At 34.9% G+C, this 17558-nt stretch overlaps 1 protein-coding gene across 11 annotated transcripts in view; it reads left to right on the forward strand.

Moving 5' to 3' along the window:
• SOX6 (SRY-box transcription factor 6) overlaps positions 1-17558 on the forward strand; it is a 585747-nt gene that overhangs the window by 158472 nt on the left and 409717 nt on the right. The window contains exon 1 of one of the 11 annotated variants that reach the window (XM_041730055.1): positions 16422-16445. The exons of the other annotated variants lie outside the window; for them this stretch is intronic. Within the exon in view, the coding sequence (XP_041585989.1) occupies positions 16432-16445 (14 nt within the window). The 5' untranslated portion in view covers positions 16422-16431. Of the gene's footprint in view, positions 1-16421; positions 16446-17558 lie in introns of those variants that run through there. 11 annotated transcript variants of the gene reach the window in all.

Genomic DNA, 17558 nt, shown 5'->3' on the forward strand with positions numbered 1-17558 from the left:
TAATGCTGCTATAAAAATCGAGGTGCATGTATCCCTTTGAATTAATATTTTTGTATCCTCTGGGTAAGTACCTAATAGTGCAATGCTAGGTCATAGGGTAGTTCTATTTTTAACTTTCTGAGGTCCTCTATACTGTTTTCCAGAGTGACTGCATAGTTTTTTACAAACTAGGTAAGAGGGTTCCCCTTCTTCTCCATCCTTGCAACACCTGTTTCCTGTGCTGTTAATATTAGCCATTGTGACAGGTGTGAGGTGATAGCTCATTGGAGTTTTGATTTGTATTCCCCTGATGGTGAATGATGTTGAGCATCTTTTTGTGTCTGATGTATGGACATGCATTTTCTTTCTATTCAAGTTTGATTTGATTATGAATTACTGGTCTGCACTTGATTCTGAATATAAAGGTGGATTTTTCAAGCTGATCAGAGTGTACCTGGCAGTCAGATTGTTTCTGGTTCTACTTTAACCTACTGTGGTGCTAATACCTTATGGGGGAAGCTTTGTGATCATGTTCGTTGTACAGGGATAAGTAGGCTAGTGAGTGTGTATTCCTTCAATAGCTTCATTTTGGGAAAAAATCCTTGGGGAGCCACATGTGCTGAACTTCATGCTAAATATTTAAAATCAAGAGATTCCCAAATCTTACCAGTATTCTTCAAGACTTTACTCTTTCAACCCAGGAATTTATATAGTCAAGAGATATTATTTTCTCCTAGGTTCTCTTTACTATTATTTTGCCCAATGCCATGCCATTTAGACTGCCAGATATTCTTGAAGTTTGCAATATCTCTCATTATCAATAATTTATTCTGCTTGTGTAGTTAATGGTGTATCTCTGCAAATAGTATATATATTTATATGCTGGCTACAAGGTAACAAAGGCCCAATTGTTTTTATGGTGAAAGGATACAGATTTTCCGTGCCCAATTAAGCAGGTAATTTACATATATATATATTTATATATAGCTTCTCAAACATTAAAACATACTTCCCATTATGTGTGGGAGGTTTACTTCACATTTTATTGCTCATTTCCTGAAATATAAAAATATAAAATAAATTGAAAAATTAAGCATGTATTTGGGGTATCTTTGGCATGTAATACCCAATTCAGATAGTATATGAAGTGTCTCATTCTTTATACATTGTGAATATGATAGCTGCCATTCTAGCATGCATTATTTATAACTCAGAATCTTCTAATTTTGAATAGTACAATGTATTTAAAATGTAGGATTTAAAAAAATAGGTTGTATGAATGGGATATCTTTATCTAAAATCATATAGATATTTTTGAACTGATTAGTATAGAAGCAGTTTGTATTTTTCTACTCCATACCATTCCTTTTACTGGAATATTTAGGTAAACATTTTTACTTGTGGGATTTATATTAATCTTTCAAGTCCCAGCTCCTTGTAGTCTTCTCTGGTCTCACTTCATTTGAACTTCCACAGTATTTTGTATTTCTCTTTTTGTGCTGTGCTTGTCCTGATTTGTCTTTTTAGTAATTTAGTAGTTTCTGTAACTATTCCTTTCTGTTAGCTTCTGAACAATTTTTTTAAAAGATTTTTATTTATTCATGAGAGACAGAGACAGAGAGAGAAAGAGAGAGAGAGCGAGAGAGAGGCAGAGACACACAAGCAGAAGAAGCAGGCTCCATGCAGGAAGCCCCATGCAGGACTTGATCCCGGAACTCGGAACTCCAGGATCATGCCCTGGGCCAAAGGCAGACACTCAACTGCTGAGCTACCCAGGTGTCCCTGATCAGTTTTTTTTTTTTTTTTTTTTAAGGACAGGTATATTAAATCAAATACATCTTAAATAACTTATATGACCATATAGTACCTGTTTTTCCATAAGCACTCAGTAAATAATTATTGAGATAATTAAAAATTTTGAAAGACTCCACACTCTCAGTTCCTTTCATAATTTATGAAATTTGCATTGCTCTTCTTACATTTGGTTTCTCTTATATGTGTTGATTGTCTTTACTGTTTTCATATTATCCTGGGAGTTCAGGAAGGAATAGTTTCTTGAATTTGCTGATGAGTTTAATGCAACATCTTTTTAAAATGTGAATTATGTTATTTGTTGTGGGTCCCTGAACAAAATCTGGAGTTTGTGATTGGGGAATAAAGAAGGAATTGACATGTCACCCTCAGCGTTACTGTTCCTGCTCCTTCAGTCCCTCTTGTCAATCACGATTTTAGAGTCAATCTATACCATACTTCCTGATACTGTCTCTAATATAGTAGTTTGCTCATAATTAGTGCTCTAAACATATGCATAAAATAAATGTGTGAATGAATTTGACATCAATGAATATTGCCTTTGATGTCTCATTCACTCCTTCCACTAATGGCTTATCTACTCTCCCCAGGCTTTCTTTGCATTTGTGTTGCCCTTCCATTCTTGCATATAAAATCTTCCTTTCAAGAAAACATTTGATGGTTGTTTTCAACCCATGATATAAAGGGTCAATAATAGCTTAGTATGTTCTTCTTTTGTGGCATATGAATTAAAAATGTAGAAGTCTTTTCAAATAAAAAATAAGGTAAATGAATTAAGTTATATGTGATCTTCATTCAAAATAAAGGTGTTGATTTTCTTGACTTCATAGAGAAACATGTTTATAGCTGGGCTCCAAAGCAGTTTTGGTATTGCTTAGGGACCCATGAGGAAATTTCTAGGGAAAGTAGCTGAAGATAGATTACTATAAATCTTTGCAAGTGTCCTAAGGATTTTAAAATTGACAATGGCTAAGAATAGAAAGAAGGATAGAAAGAGTACCTTGGGACAGCTGGGCCTGAAGTGAGGAAATGGAACTAAAGTTATCGAAAGAAAAATCCTTTGTTCCTCATTTACCTTAAGAATCACTAGATTCATAGTTTTTGTTCCTCTTTTTGGACTGCTAGAAACAATTCAAGCAAATCTTTGCTGTGCAACTGCTATTACAATGAAGAGTTTGTATTTATTATTATTTTCTTTACCTGAAGTTACTTCACTGTAATAATTACTGGAAAAAGAAATGATTTATAGCTACACACAGTTTACTGTATTCCTGTTCTAGCATTTTTCTAGTAAAAGCACCTTGATTTTATTTTATGTTTTTGGAGAATGATGCTTCTTTTGGTAAATGTGGTTTTGTAGAGTTGCCCTTATCCTCCCAAGTCATAGAGAGTGGGCATTCCATATGCCTGGTCAAATTGATTGATTAGGAAATACACATGTTATCCAAGTCAGGCCAATGATATTTAATCTTGGGATTTTTGCTGGGAATTAATGGGAGAGAAGCACAGCCTTTCTACTGTCATTGCTAACCTGGAGTTTCTGATAGTCATCTTTGCCCCTGAAGTGAGGAACCTGCCTGAGATATGGAGAGAGACCAATTACTGATTACATTTTTTTATTTTATTTTAAAAATTTTAAAATTCAGTTTGCCAACATAGAGTATAACACTCAGTGTTCATCCCATCAAGTGCCCTCCCTAGGGCCCAGTACCCAGTCACCCCATCGCCCTACCCCTTTCCCCTTCCACAAATCTTTGTTTCCCAGAGTTAGGAGTTTCTCATGGTTTGTCTTCCTCTCTAATTTTTTTCTCACTCAGTTTCCCTCCTTTCTCTTATGTCCCTTTCACTGTTTCTTATATTCCGCATATAAGTGAAACCATATGATGACTGTCCTTCTCTGATTGATTTATTTGACTCAGTATAATTGATTACATCATTTTAACACTGAGTCCAGTGTGTAAGAAGCCAGGACTTTTCAGTTATGTTGAGCTAAGAATTTTTTTATTTTAAATAAAGCTGCTTTGAGGGATCCCTGGGTGGCGCAGCGGTTTGGCGCCTGCCTTTGGCCCAGGGCGCGATCCTGGAGACCCGGGATCGAATCCCACGTCGGGCTCCCGGTGCATGGAGCCTGCTTCTCCCTCTGCCTGTGTCTCTGCCTCTCTCTCTCTCTCTGTGTGACTATCATAAATAAATAAAATTAAAAAAAATAAAAAATAAAAAAAATAAATAAAGCTGCTTTGAGTTAGTTTTTTTTATCGTAACAAAGTGTTCTAATGAATACAACCAAAATTATGCAACTGACCATAGAACTGATAGGGTGGATTGATATATGGGATTTGGAGAAATATTTTGATGTCCATTGACTGATCCAATAATGAAATTTATTTATTCCACTTTCCATGAGTGCAAATGAGTGGGGTGATATGATGAAGGTCATTACAGTTCCTATTGAAATGATTAGTATTGTCAAAGAATAAAATGCAAATGAGATGACATAGCTAGGTAAGTTCCAAGACTTAAGTTTATGTTATTTTGAAAATAGAACAAGTTTTTATGCTAAGTGAAATAAGTCGGACTGAGAAAGACAAATACTGTATGATTTTACTCATGTGGAATCTAAAAGAACAAATGAAAAAACAAAAAGCAGAACCAGATATGTAAATATATAGAAAACAAACTGATGGTTGATAGAAAATAAGGGGTAGGATAAATGGGTAAAATGAATGAAGGGGAGTGGAAAAAACAGACTTCCAGTTACAGAAGAATAAATCACAGGAATAAAAGGTACATCATAAAGAATATATAGTCAATGGTATTGTAATAGTTCTGTATCCTGTTAGATGGTGGTTATACTTGTGGTGAGCATAGCATAATGTATAGAGTTGTTGAGTCACTATGTTGTAGACCTGAAACTAATGTAACATTGTATGTCAACTATACTAAAACAAAAAAAACAGAGAAAAAATTTTAAAAAGAAAATGGAACAAGTTTATAGACTTTTTTCCTGGGTTAAAGAATACAGTTTTTCAGGGCACCTGGGTGGCTCAGTTGGTTAAATGTCCAACTCTTGGTGGCTCCGGTCATAATCTCAGGGTCATGAGATTGAGCTCTGCATCAGACTCCCTGCTCAGAGCTGAGTCTGCTGGAGATTCTCTCCCTCTCCTTTTGCCCCTCCCCCATTCATGCACACATGCTCTTTCACTCTAAAATAAATAAATAAATAAATAAATAAATAAATAAATAAATAAATAAAATCTTAAATATATAGTTTTCCTTCCTTCTAATAAACTAAGTTGAGGTTTGCCTATATTTTTAATATTCACTTATCTATTGCAGTTTGATATATTTGTTAGATGTATAACTTGGACAGGAATTGGAGAGAGTACTTTACCTGTGCTCTGAAGAAATATCCTCTGCTTGTTACATTTTCATATGTTAATCTTTTCATTAATATATGATTCTACTTAAGATCAACTTTAATGGATTTACCTCAGATTAGAAATCTTCTCACTAGTTTGGAAAAACTCAAAAAATGGAAATGGATATTGTAGTACAAATTTTGCTGTTTTCCTGGAAAAGTAATTGGAATTGTGATGAAAATTTATTCTCCAAATCTAGTTATGCACGTTCTACTTGACGTTTGTAAATCACATTTAAAGGAGTAATATTTTTAATGTATATTTGCCTTTTAGGAGGGCTCCATTTTATCTGTCTTTTCACATTGTTTGAAATATGTATGTAAAATATGTATGTAAAGACTAGGTTGATATTTGATCATCTCTCAAGCAATACTGAACCATTTTATATTAAGATTTTGTTACTTAAAATATTAAAAAAAACCAACATTAAGATAATATCCTAGGTTTTCTTGCTTTTTCCCCTGCCATTCAAGGATGTATATTCTCAGTCAAATTTGATCTTTTTAACTTGGCAAACCTTAAGTGACAAGGTCTTAAGTTGACACTGTTTTCTCCCTAATTCTTGTAGATTATAGATATGTTCCTCAGATCTAAGAGTCTTAGATCTAAATTCCTTGGGTGCTTATGTTCTCATAAGGAAATGATCATGTTCAGAGGTTGGGGTGTTAACTAGTCCAGGAGGCCAAGGCCCCCATTAGAACCACTGTAACATCAAGCCAAAGTTACAGAAGCCTTAACCTTTAAGAGTCCATGCAGAACAACAGCACATTTGGAATGGCATGCACACTTAGTTGTATGGGTGGAATTTCTCAGAGGTAGTGGATTTTGAAGTTTTATTATCTATCATTAAGCAGGATTTCGCCTTTCCTCAAATGACCCCTAGTGTGCAACCCAGAAAAATTCAGTTTAAAATATAAAATTCCTGGGAGAAAAATGCTTTTGCTGCTGCTGTTTCTTCTTCCTCCTCCTCCTCCTCCTCCTCTTCTTCTTCTTCTTCTTCTTCTTCTTCTTCTTCTTCTTCTTCTTCTTTTCTTTTTCTTTCTTTCTTTCTTTCTTTCTTTCTTTCTTTCTTTCTTTCTTTCTTTCTTTTCTTTCTTTCTTTCTTTCTTTCTTTCTTTCTTTCTTTCTTTCTTTCTTTCTTCTTTCTTCTCCTTCTTCCTCTTCTTTTTAAGATTTACCAACTTATTTGAGGGGGTGGGGAAAGGAGAGCAAGAGAGAATCCCAAACAGACTCCATGCTGAGCGTGAGCCTGACACAGGGCTCAAGCTCATGACCCTGAGATCATGACGTGAGTTGGAGCCAAAACCAGGATTCTGACACTTAACTGACTGAGCCACCCAGGTGCCCCAGAGAACTGTATTTTTTAATCCAGTAAAAAAAAAAATCTATAAATTTGTTGTTTTTTTCTTTCTTTTTTTTTTTAAGGATTTTATTTATTTATTCATGAGAGACACACAGAAAGAGGCAGAGACATAGGCAGAGGGAGAAGCAGGCTCGCTGCAGGGAGACCGATGCAGGACCTGATCCCAGGACTCTGGGATCATGACTTGAGCCAAAGGCAGATGCTCAACCACTGAGCTACCCAGATACCCCTCTACTTTCTTTTTTAAAAAATTTTCCTGGTACCCTAGAACCTGCTTCTAAGAGCCCTTCCTTTCTTCTTCTTACAACCCTTCAATGTGGTAATCTTTCGTTTTAGTCATTCACTATTTCTCCTACCCAAACCTATTCATGGGATAGTATCCTACAGGAGTCACATAGACTTTTATTATTATTGTTGTTGTTAAAATTTTTTATGACATTTAAATTAAAACGATAACAAAAAATCTCACACAGAATTTCACAATGTGCAATCTGTTTTCGCTTTTACCTGCTTGTTTCCAGTCCTTATCCATGTTTGTTCTTTTTTTTAAATTTCACATAACTATAATCAGAGCATGGATATCATTGGGTATTATTTGTTTTTCATTTGATGTTATATAATAAATATTTCCTGCCACAAAAAGCTTGCCATGGCCTATACAGACACGGGGAGATGCCCTTGTATGTCTTTCTTTAGAAGAGATCTGCATTTGGGTCTTATTTTGGATAGTTTTCCTCCTGGTCTTGAGATATTCCATTTACAATTAGCCTGAAGTTCTTACTGAGGGAAGACACAGTTTCTGTTTTTTTTTATGGGAATGCATCTTAACATTTACCATTAACTATGAAGTTTTTTGTAGTTTTATTCCCCTTATCTCTTGCATCTGTTGAGAAGTTTATAGACTTTTTCTTCTTTAATCTATGAATATGGCATCATTGGCAGAGTTTCTAAACCATGTAGCATTACTGAGATAACAACCTACTTGTTCTTGATGGATTTTCATTTACACTGTAGAATTAATTAATATTTAAAGGATTTTTTGTTCTGTTCTTAAGTGAGATTAGTCTATAATTTTTACTTTCTATGTAGTATGTTTACTTTGTTTTGGAATCAAGGGTATTTTAGCCTTTAAAGTGAGTTGGGAGTCATATATATTTTAGCCTAAGAGGAATTCATAGGAGTTCTAGAGACACAAAGTTTAAACTCTAGCTAGGAGGAAAAATATTTTTATCTGTAAAGTATTTTGAAACATCAACCTAAACTGGCATTTTTGTTTTGTTTTTTAAATTTTGGCACAGGGAGAGACTGGGGGAGGAAATTGGGAATAGAGAAAATGTTGGTAAAGCATGGAGGTTGCCTCCAGAAGTCTCTGTAAGTGTGGAGATTGCCTCTATATATTATTTTGGTGTTTATTTTTGAATATTTTTTGGCAGACCTATAGTATGATCAATTGGGATTAAGAGGAGGGTAGTTTTATGATGTTGGTTAGGGAAGATACTGGTTATTAGAGAAACCATTAACTGAACATTGAAAAAGGTTCCTGAACCAAAGTTGGAGCTACACATGATCTGAAATTTAAATACATTTTAATTTTTAGTCTGTTTATGTCCCTAATACCCTTAAAAGGTAAAGGATTTGGAAAAAAAGGTACAAGGATAGAACTTCTCCTTCAGGTCCCACAATTTTCCCATTGGTTGCATTAAGCCATTTATGACATTGTTCTCTCTCCAAGACTCTCCTGGGAGTTAATTTTAGTTAGATTTTTATCTCTATAAAAAATCTGGGGAGTAGCTTAGAGTCCATATGTAATTTGACCGATGTTTCATTTCATCTTATAAAAAATAGTTCACAAATGTTAGGAACTCTTCAAGTTTGGCCTTTCTGAGTATTCTGATATATGATTACTGATGCAATTTCTTACAAAAGAGGTGCTGACTTTCTTCTGTTCTTACTGTTCTAAATGTATGACAATTTAATTCAACACAATTTTTGAGCACCTACTCTGCACCAGGTACTGAATATTCAAATATGATTGTTCTTAAGGAGTTCAAGCTTTCTTTTTTCATCCTTGTTCTCTGAAGTCTTTTTCTGATATCCAGGTGCTTTTGTTTTTCTTTCTTTTTTGCCAGTCAAAACAAAGAGATTTTTAAAGGAAAATTTGAGTTAAACCCAAGCTGCTTCTATTGAGAAGAATTAGTACAGCTCTCTGAACATGGGCCTATTGTTTGTTTAGAACCTAGTGTTAATGAGGGCACAATGCTTGTCTTGATTCTTATATGGACCTATTACCTTTGCTCTGTTCCATGGCCTTCAATCACTGATCTAATGGTTGATACTTGCTAAAGACCAGGTGAGAAGATTTGGTTGATCAAAACATTAGAAAACCAGTGCAAATGGCATTCTTGCCAGGTATCATCCTTGTTTATAAAAGGCAAACAATAATTTAGGGCTTCACTTTAAAACAAATCATTACTGATAAAGTTGTAAAGGGATAGGTGGAAAGTAAAAAAGAACTTAAAAGCCATATTATTATGTGATTTTTTCCCCTGTTCTCCATTAATTGGGTAATTCTTAAGATAGTTTTCCCTATGTCATTTAGTTTCCTTTTTAATATCTTTAGATGCAAGATTGAGCTTTGCTGGCCTTTCTTTCTTGTTCTTCAAGTGTTAGTGCCAGCTTTGGCAGCCCACATTGTCCGTGCTGGCTCCAATGAAGGAATGGCTGAAGGCTCCTTTTGGAGACCCACTTCACTGGTTATTTTAATTGCTCACAGGGATAATTGTTGAGTGGTGCTATATAGGATAGTATTTCCTTTGCCACAGGGTTTAGGAATTCTGCCCAGTAATCACTCCTACTCCTGCTAGATGAGTGTATCTGAGTGGAAAGACTGGTAACTGACTCTAGGTATCTCCCTAAAACCATGTGTAAGGCCTCTGTCACATTAACTCTTTGAAATTCATGCAGAAACCGTGAATACTTTCCTCGCTGATCTTCTGTTTCTTGTGGTCCAAAACAGAGAAATTTTTAGAGTTTAAAATTAGGACACCCTCTATCATGTAGCCCTGTGAGACCAAAGATTTTCTTTGCTTTCCTTTTTTTTTTTTTAACTGTCCGAGATATTAGAAGAACAATAGAGATTTGAGTGATGAGCGCTGAACTGAAAAAAAAAATTTAAAAACAGTGCTATTTCAGCTGCATTTGCTGTGGTGAAAGACTACAATATACTGTTTGCTGGTATTCTTTGGTGTTGGACTGTTAATACTTTCTGAGATATAGTGACAAATTTCTGGATCCAGCATCCATTAGATGTTTTCTCAAACTTAGCTACTTCTGTAAGTGGAAAGGAGCCTTCTAAGACTCAAAGTTTGTAGTTTTGAAACCCTTTATCAAGGAATAACTGATTCCCAACAGGCCAGCAAGCCAAAATATTTTAGTGTGTGTGTTGCCGAAGTGAGCACTCAGTAAGCCAGAATAAATGGTGAATTTGTAGAGGTCATATTTCAGAATTAACTGTATGGTTGCAGGTTTTAAATTGAAAATCAGTGGAGATGATATTTTTTTGAAGAGTTTCTGTCACTTATTAAAATAAAAATGTATCAGTTTTGAGTGGCTATCTAGACTACATTAGTGCAAATGGAACAAAACAGAAACTTCTTCAGAAGAACTTTGGGAATCCTCAAAATGACCTTGACCTCTTTGCTAAGATTGATTGCTCAAAAGCCCCAATTTTCCTTCTTCCTTCGTTGTATCCATGACCTTTGTCATGAGACTTTACAGTGCCCTTCCATTTTAGAAGGGTTTTCTGACTCATCCCTTGACTCTAGGATCTATCATTTAACTTGCTTTGGCCAATGGGATGTTAGCAAAGGTGATACAAGTTGAGGCTTGTGAAAGTACTTGTATGTTTCTGTTCACATTCTTGCCCTTTTCTGTCCCCACGAGAAGAACAAGCTAGTTTGCTGGTGGATGAGACATATGGAGCAAAGTTGAATTACTCTAGTTGTCCCAGCCAAGGCCATCCTCGATCAGCCAAAAGCCGGCCAACCACAAGACATGTTGGTGAGCTCAGCTAAAAGCAGAAGAAGTGCCCAGCTGACTGCAAACACATGAGCTAAATAAATGCCTATTGTTTTAAGTCACTGAGTTTTGGGGTGGTCGAACCTGCAGCATTTTTGTGGCCATAGATAATTGATACAACCTCAGTTAACCTCTTTTAAAAAAGACTCAACTGGGCAAATATCACCGATGACTCCTAGTGATTTCTTGCTGTTTCAATGACAACATATGTTTCATAATGATTTCAAGAAATTCCTAGAGCTAGCCTCTCAGTGATACTTGTGTGAGACTTGATTTAAAGTGAAATATGTTTTCTTTGTGGGTCAATTTTAGGAACTCCGGAGATACCCCCCCCCCAGTCTATATTTTCAGCTAATGTATGTTACCCTTAACAGGGCACAGAGTCATTCAGTCTACAAAAAAGGTAAGGTAAAAAAAAAAAAAGTGCAAATAGTGCAAATAATTAAGTCAAATTCATGTAGCAAGAAACACAAAAGCCAATATATCCTTTGTAAAGAGCAAATTTTGACTGGGAAGAAGAGGTGGTGGTGAGTGGAGTCAGTAAAATGGAAAAAAATGAGGCTCAAAAAAGGGAAACTGGCTTTACTTTAGGCTATTTGAAAACAACAAAGTGTAAAAGTGAATGTTGTGAATGAAGACTGAGCTTTCAAATCTTAATTCCATTTACACTCTGAAAGTCCAATTTATTAAAGGGGAGGTGTTGGATGAAAGAGGCAATGAGGTAGTTTTGTTAGGGACCTGGTGCTTTAATTCTTTCTTTGTGCTTTGACAACAAATGACTGTTGTCTTTTTTTACTTTCAGATGCTCTATTGCTATTTCATTCACTTTCTTTTGTTGTAGAAAGAAGTCTGCTTTTTAGTGAGTATATCGTTTAAGTAGAGGGCTGAGAATCCTGGTCCCCAGGACAGAGGCTAGGCTTTACTGATCTCTACTCAGAGAAGAGGTGCTGGATGGGGGAACCTGTACTTGGTTAATTCGTCATGTTAGTTGGAAAGGTCGTTATTATTTTGCACAGCAGTATGGTCACCTGGCAGTAGGTCATTAGCATTTTAGTCTTCTTTTCCTCACAACAATGCGCAACATGCTAATTAGAGGATTCTGAAAGCTAAGTAACCTGTTTTAAAACCAGACATTTTAATTTGCAGCTTTAATGGCTGTTTTTATAATAACTGGCTTTATTGGGGGGTAAAAGCACTTCTCATGTTCCACTAGCAAGGCAGAGTATAACAGAAGCTGACAAAATTAAAAACCTCATAATGCGACCTTTGCCTGGGATAAAAGGCTGTTTCATAACAATTTCCTTTTGTTCTTTGTTTAAGCCATTACTCTAAAAGGAGCCTCCGATTAATCTAAGTAAATGCATCATTACAGTACTAATCCATGTCCTTCTGTCAGTGTCTGTTTTAATTAAATAAGAAATGCTCGCAGAAAGATATCACCCACAAAGCTGTGATTGGAGAAAGAAACACTGGTGGAACAGGGAAAGATTAAGAAGGGCTTTACCATTTTGTCCATTTGCATAGCTCCAGATGCCACAGTGTTTCAGGTTGAAAGAAAACTTACAAAAGAGTTTAACACACTTCACTCTTCTAGATTTAAAATAATGGGATTTACCAATGAAATTCTAATCATCCAATTTATCACATGTTAGACATTCCAAAGCAAGGAATACAACAGCTTGGGGTGTGTCTTTTAAACCTTTTATACAATGTTGTGTCATATCTATGAAAACATACCTGTCAAATTTGCATGGGGTTTTTCTTATTTCGGGTGACATGGATGGTGAAATCTAGTTGTGCATATACAACAGGATTTTTTTTCCTTTTTGAAGTATCTTGCAACTTCTATTTTGGTTAGGTTTTTTTCCCCCCTTATGGCTTCTTATTGATATGTTAAGAATTTAGGTGCTTAATTGGTTGTTAACAATGGAAAGTACATTTGATAAATGCTTATAAAATGAATATATCCAGTTAATATCACTGCACTGCTACGTAGAAACTCTTCTTAGCAGTAGAGTTACAGAATTCCCGTGGTGAGTGCTTTCTCCATATACGGGCCATTATTTGATGTAATGAAAAGAGAAAGTGTGCAACAGTGAGATTGTTAATTAATTTAGCCTAACAAGATGAAGATAAATGAAGCAAAGCACAGATTGAATGAAGCAAGAGGTCTTATTTACAATTTAATACACTTTTATATAATGCAGATTTCACTTGATAAAAAAAACCCCACAAACAACCCCACCCCAAAAATACCTAACAAGAAAGTACACTCCCTCCCACCACAGTTCAACACTAAAATCCACCTGACTTTACAGAAAACATGTACTGTGGCTCCATAGAGAAGACACTTTAACAATGTGTAAACAGTGCTTTTCTACTGCTAAGAATCCTATACTAGTTAACCTTTAACTTTAGTATTTCATTATTCTTGCTATAGAGTGGGGATGAACATAAAAATAATTATCTGGAAACCTTCGGGTTTTTTTGTTCTCCAGGTTATCCTGAGACATCTTGCTTCAGTTATTTAATAATCATTTTATTTTAATCCTTCTTTTTAAGCAAAGGAATGAAGCTTAAAAGTGAGAAAAGAAAAAAGAAAAAGAGCTGTGAGCCTTTTTACATGTGCTTGAATCTGTAGCAATTGTGCAGAATTCTTAAATTAGCATTATTTTTAAAAGTCTCCCTTTCAGAGATTAATGAGCTTTATCCAGTATTTGACCTTTTATCATTCTTGCTTTCTGCTCAGAAGTACTTCCTTCCTTCCTACAGTAGCTAGAAAAGACTGTCTCTTATCTTATGTTACTGTAGGCAGTGGTAACAGGGCTCTCTACAAATGGTGTTATTATGGTCACTATGTTTTTATCTCAGGGGTCACGAACAAATCCATGCAACTGCTTCTAAGGATTTCAATAAATAGGACTTTTTATCCAGACAATCGCCTTTTATGTTACTTTTAAACAAAACTACTAGTCCATCAAGAGTTTCAAAAGAAAACAATTCTACAGAGTGCCGGTATGGCCGCACAGACCAATCATCATGGCACCCATTCTCCAGTCCTTTATTTTTCAAGTCCACAACAATAGGTTGTTGATTCAATGGACAAGACCAGAACAATTAAGTTCTCTGTTTAGCAGCAGTGCAGCATTTTAATGCCCTTCTCTAATAATGGTCTCATTATTGTTATTCTAAGACTGGGCCTCAGGAGGAGGAATATTTGCTGGAGGTACGTCATTATTTTGCAAATTTCGATTAGCTCATCATGTTGTCTGTAGTGTGAAAATCGTAGCTAATTAGGGCAGCCAGTTAGACTACCAGCTTTTGAGCTTATGAGTTAAAAGGTAGCATACTTGATAGGCCAGTGATGTGAAAAAGGTGGTAAAAAGGAGGATTAGAGCAGTTGCCTTAGTAACTCCAACTTCCATCTGTGAGGGAACAATGGACTTGTGTTTCTCCCCCACCTTGGTGTAAAAATTGGTTTTGTTTTGAAAGGACAGGGTTCTTTTTATGACAATCTGGAATTCAGCCCAACTGAGTGTAGTTTTAGTTGTTAGGAGAGACCACTGGGGATAGGAAAGATGAAAGGTCATGGTGAGCTTCAAGGACATGAAAGGTTGTTGTCTCATGTAACAATGGTAGATTGTTTTTTTTCTAATATTTCTAGCCAGCCCCTAAGTCAGGTGATGGAACAAATACCTACAGTTTAGTCAGGTGAAACAGGAGGGGGCAGGGCAAGGAAAGGAGAAAAATGGGGTAAGAGAGAGTTTGTACTTTGTTTTAAAAAATAAAAGGGTAGCTTCAATTTGCTTTTATTAAACAAAGTGATATTTCTTTGTCACCATCTCTGAGATTCCAGTGTGCTTTGGATGGTTTGCCTCTGTGGGCCATCACATCTCTGGGAAGCTCTCCAATGTGTTAGGAAATGTGATTTAAGCTTTCTTCCTGAACTCCCAGGAGGACCAGTGATGTGATACTTAACAATAAATTTAGTTGTTGTAGCTTTCTCACATTATTGGTGTTCTTAAAAGGTTTTCCTTCAAATGCACACTGAATAAAATGAATGATAAATATGAAAATTTGTTTCACCACTCTACAGGGTTTTATCATAAATTCTACGACTTCCATCACAGAAAGTTTACAGGAAACTGTTTAGATGTTGCTGCAATAGCAACACAAATTTTTCTCTCTGTACACAAGAAAGTGCAACCATTTTAAGAGCTATTGGGGTTTTGTATTACAGAGGAGGTGATAGGAAAGGATTGGACACAGTGTTAGTTCATAAAAATCCTCAAAACCAAATCACTCTCTCTGGGTTTGAAATACTTTCATTTCAGCAAAATGACTGGCTTCTATTTTCCTTCCATATCAATATTAAAATACTTGGTTGTGGTTGGTTGTGTGTGTGTGTGCGTGTGTGTGTGTGTGTGTGTGTGTTTGGAACCAGAGAGAGTATAGGAACACTATCCTTTTAGGCAAAAGGATCATCTTTTGATGATCAAAGGATCCTTCATATTTCTTGCTCTCTATTGTCCCCAAACAACCCTTGTATAATTGAAACTGGACTTGGTCCAGGAGATTGGGGAGATTTTCAAATTTTCTTTTAATACCAGGTCTTTGTTTTCTTACTTTTTCTAGCCAACTGTCTTTATTGCTATAGCCTTTCTTTCTCTTTCTTTCTTTCTTTCTTTCTTTCTTTCTTTCTTTCTTTCTTTTCTTTCTTTTCTTTCTTTCTTTCTTTCTTTCTTTCTTTCTTTCTTTCTTTCTTTTAGAAGTTGTGTTCTTTTAATTTATTGTGGGCATGAAACACTTCTTTCCTTCTTTTTTCTTCCTTCTATTCTACTTCCTCCTTCCTTCTATTGTGGGCATGAAACACTAGAGTTTAAGGACTTTTGAGATTATCTAGTGCAACTCTTATATTTGAAAAATAAGAAGAGGCTGGAAAGTTGAAATGACTTGCCCAAGATAACTCAACTAGTTAGAGGTAGACAAATAGATGCCATTTGCTATGCTATTTGAATATAAAAACTTAAAATCAAAGGAAGAATGAAGAAACATTATAGGAACATGTCTTGTTTACTGGTGATTTTAGAGGCTGTGGGGAGATGGAATAAAGCTAATATCTGGTGGTGGTGGTGCTGGGATTTGGATCAGATTTTTATAACTATTAAAGGTTCGTTTAAAAACTCCGCACAAAACCACAGCATAACTGGGGAGAGATGTACCTCAAGGTTCTGGCATTGCATTCAGAATCTGCAGCATCTCTTGATCTAGGCACTGTGTGAGACACCTTCACACACAGTATTATAATTTTAAACACTTTTTCTTTCTAGTTTGACAAATTAGTTTACTGTTCTGTTTTTTAGTTTTTGCATCTGTAGAAAGGGACCTGATACTATCCAACTTTATTAGGTGTTAAAAGACATAAGAATCAGTATATGATTGAAAAAATATAATGTATATTCAGAATATTATGTGTATATTTGTGCTTTATCTAAACAGACACCCCAAGACAAATATGAATCATATTATTTAGATCAATATAAATGCTATAGTTTAGTTTTTAGAATTATGCAGAGTATATTTAGAAATTTTGGATTATATTTAAACATGGAGGAGAAAATAAAATAATCCATGATTTCACCTTATTGTTTTGTAATAAAAACCTTTACTCCCCAGTAACATTTTGCTATATTTCATTTCAGTATTTTATCTATGTGTGTATGAGAAGAAAGAACATGTCTAGCTTGTTTACTCCTCTCTCTCCGATGCCCAGAACAGTGCATGGCTCATAGTAGGTACTGAAAAATAGTTGAGTAAATGAAAAGAAATTTCAAAATTGGATCCTACTATAGATATGTTTTTGTATTTAAAAAATCATTTTATTACATTTTCCCATTAGTAGTTTTTGAAAACATGATTTTAAATTACCATATTATATACCATATTGATGTACTGTAATTTGTTTTAGTATTAGAGTATCAATTTTAACTTTCACTCTTATAATATCAAAGTTATAATATGAAATGTTCACCAATATAAAAATATAAATATGAAAGTATATTATATGAAATATAAATATTAAAATTAATTTATAAGACTATCTTCAATTTATCACTAAAGTGGTAAAATTTAAAAGTTGGTGAAAAAATCTTTCTATGAGCAAAGAATCACAGCAGATGTCATCACCTCCTTCAAGTTTTTGCTTAGATATCATCTTCTCAATGAGGTCTATCTTGACCACTCTATTTAAATTAATTTAACTAATTAATTTTTAATTGAAGTATGGTTGATATCTAATAAAATATTATTTTCAGGTGTACAGCATAGCGATTTGACTTTTATATACAGTATGAAATGCTTATCCCCCATAAGTGTAGTTACCATCTGTCAACATATTATGTTATTATAATATTATTGAGTATATTCTCTATGATATATGTTTCATCCCTGTGACTTACGTATTTAATAACTGAAGTTATAATTCCCTTTTACCTATTTCACTCCGCCCCCCCACTTCCCCTTTGGCAACCACTGTTTTTTTTCTCTATATTTATGAGTATTTATTTTTTGTAGTTGTGATTTTGTTTGTTTGTATATTTGTTCTTTGGTTTTGTTTTTTAGATTCCACATATAGGTGAAATCATATAGTATTTGTCTCTGACTTATTTCACTTACCACAATACCTTCTGATTCATCCATGTTGTTGAGAATGACAAGATTTCATTCTTTATAATGACCGAGTAATATCTCATTTTATTTATATACCATACCTTTATCCATTTATCTATGGATGGACACTTGGGTAGCTTCCATATCTTGGCTGTTGTAAGTAAATAATGCTCCAGTAAACATAGGAGTATATCTTTTTGAATTAGTGTTTTTGCTTTCTTTGAGTAAATATCCTGAGG

Source organism: Vulpes lagopus, chromosome 15, assembly GCF_018345385.1.
Source record: "Vulpes lagopus strain Blue_001 chromosome 15, ASM1834538v1, whole genome shotgun sequence".
NCBI lineage: Eukaryota > Metazoa > Chordata > Mammalia > Carnivora > Canidae > Vulpes > Vulpes lagopus.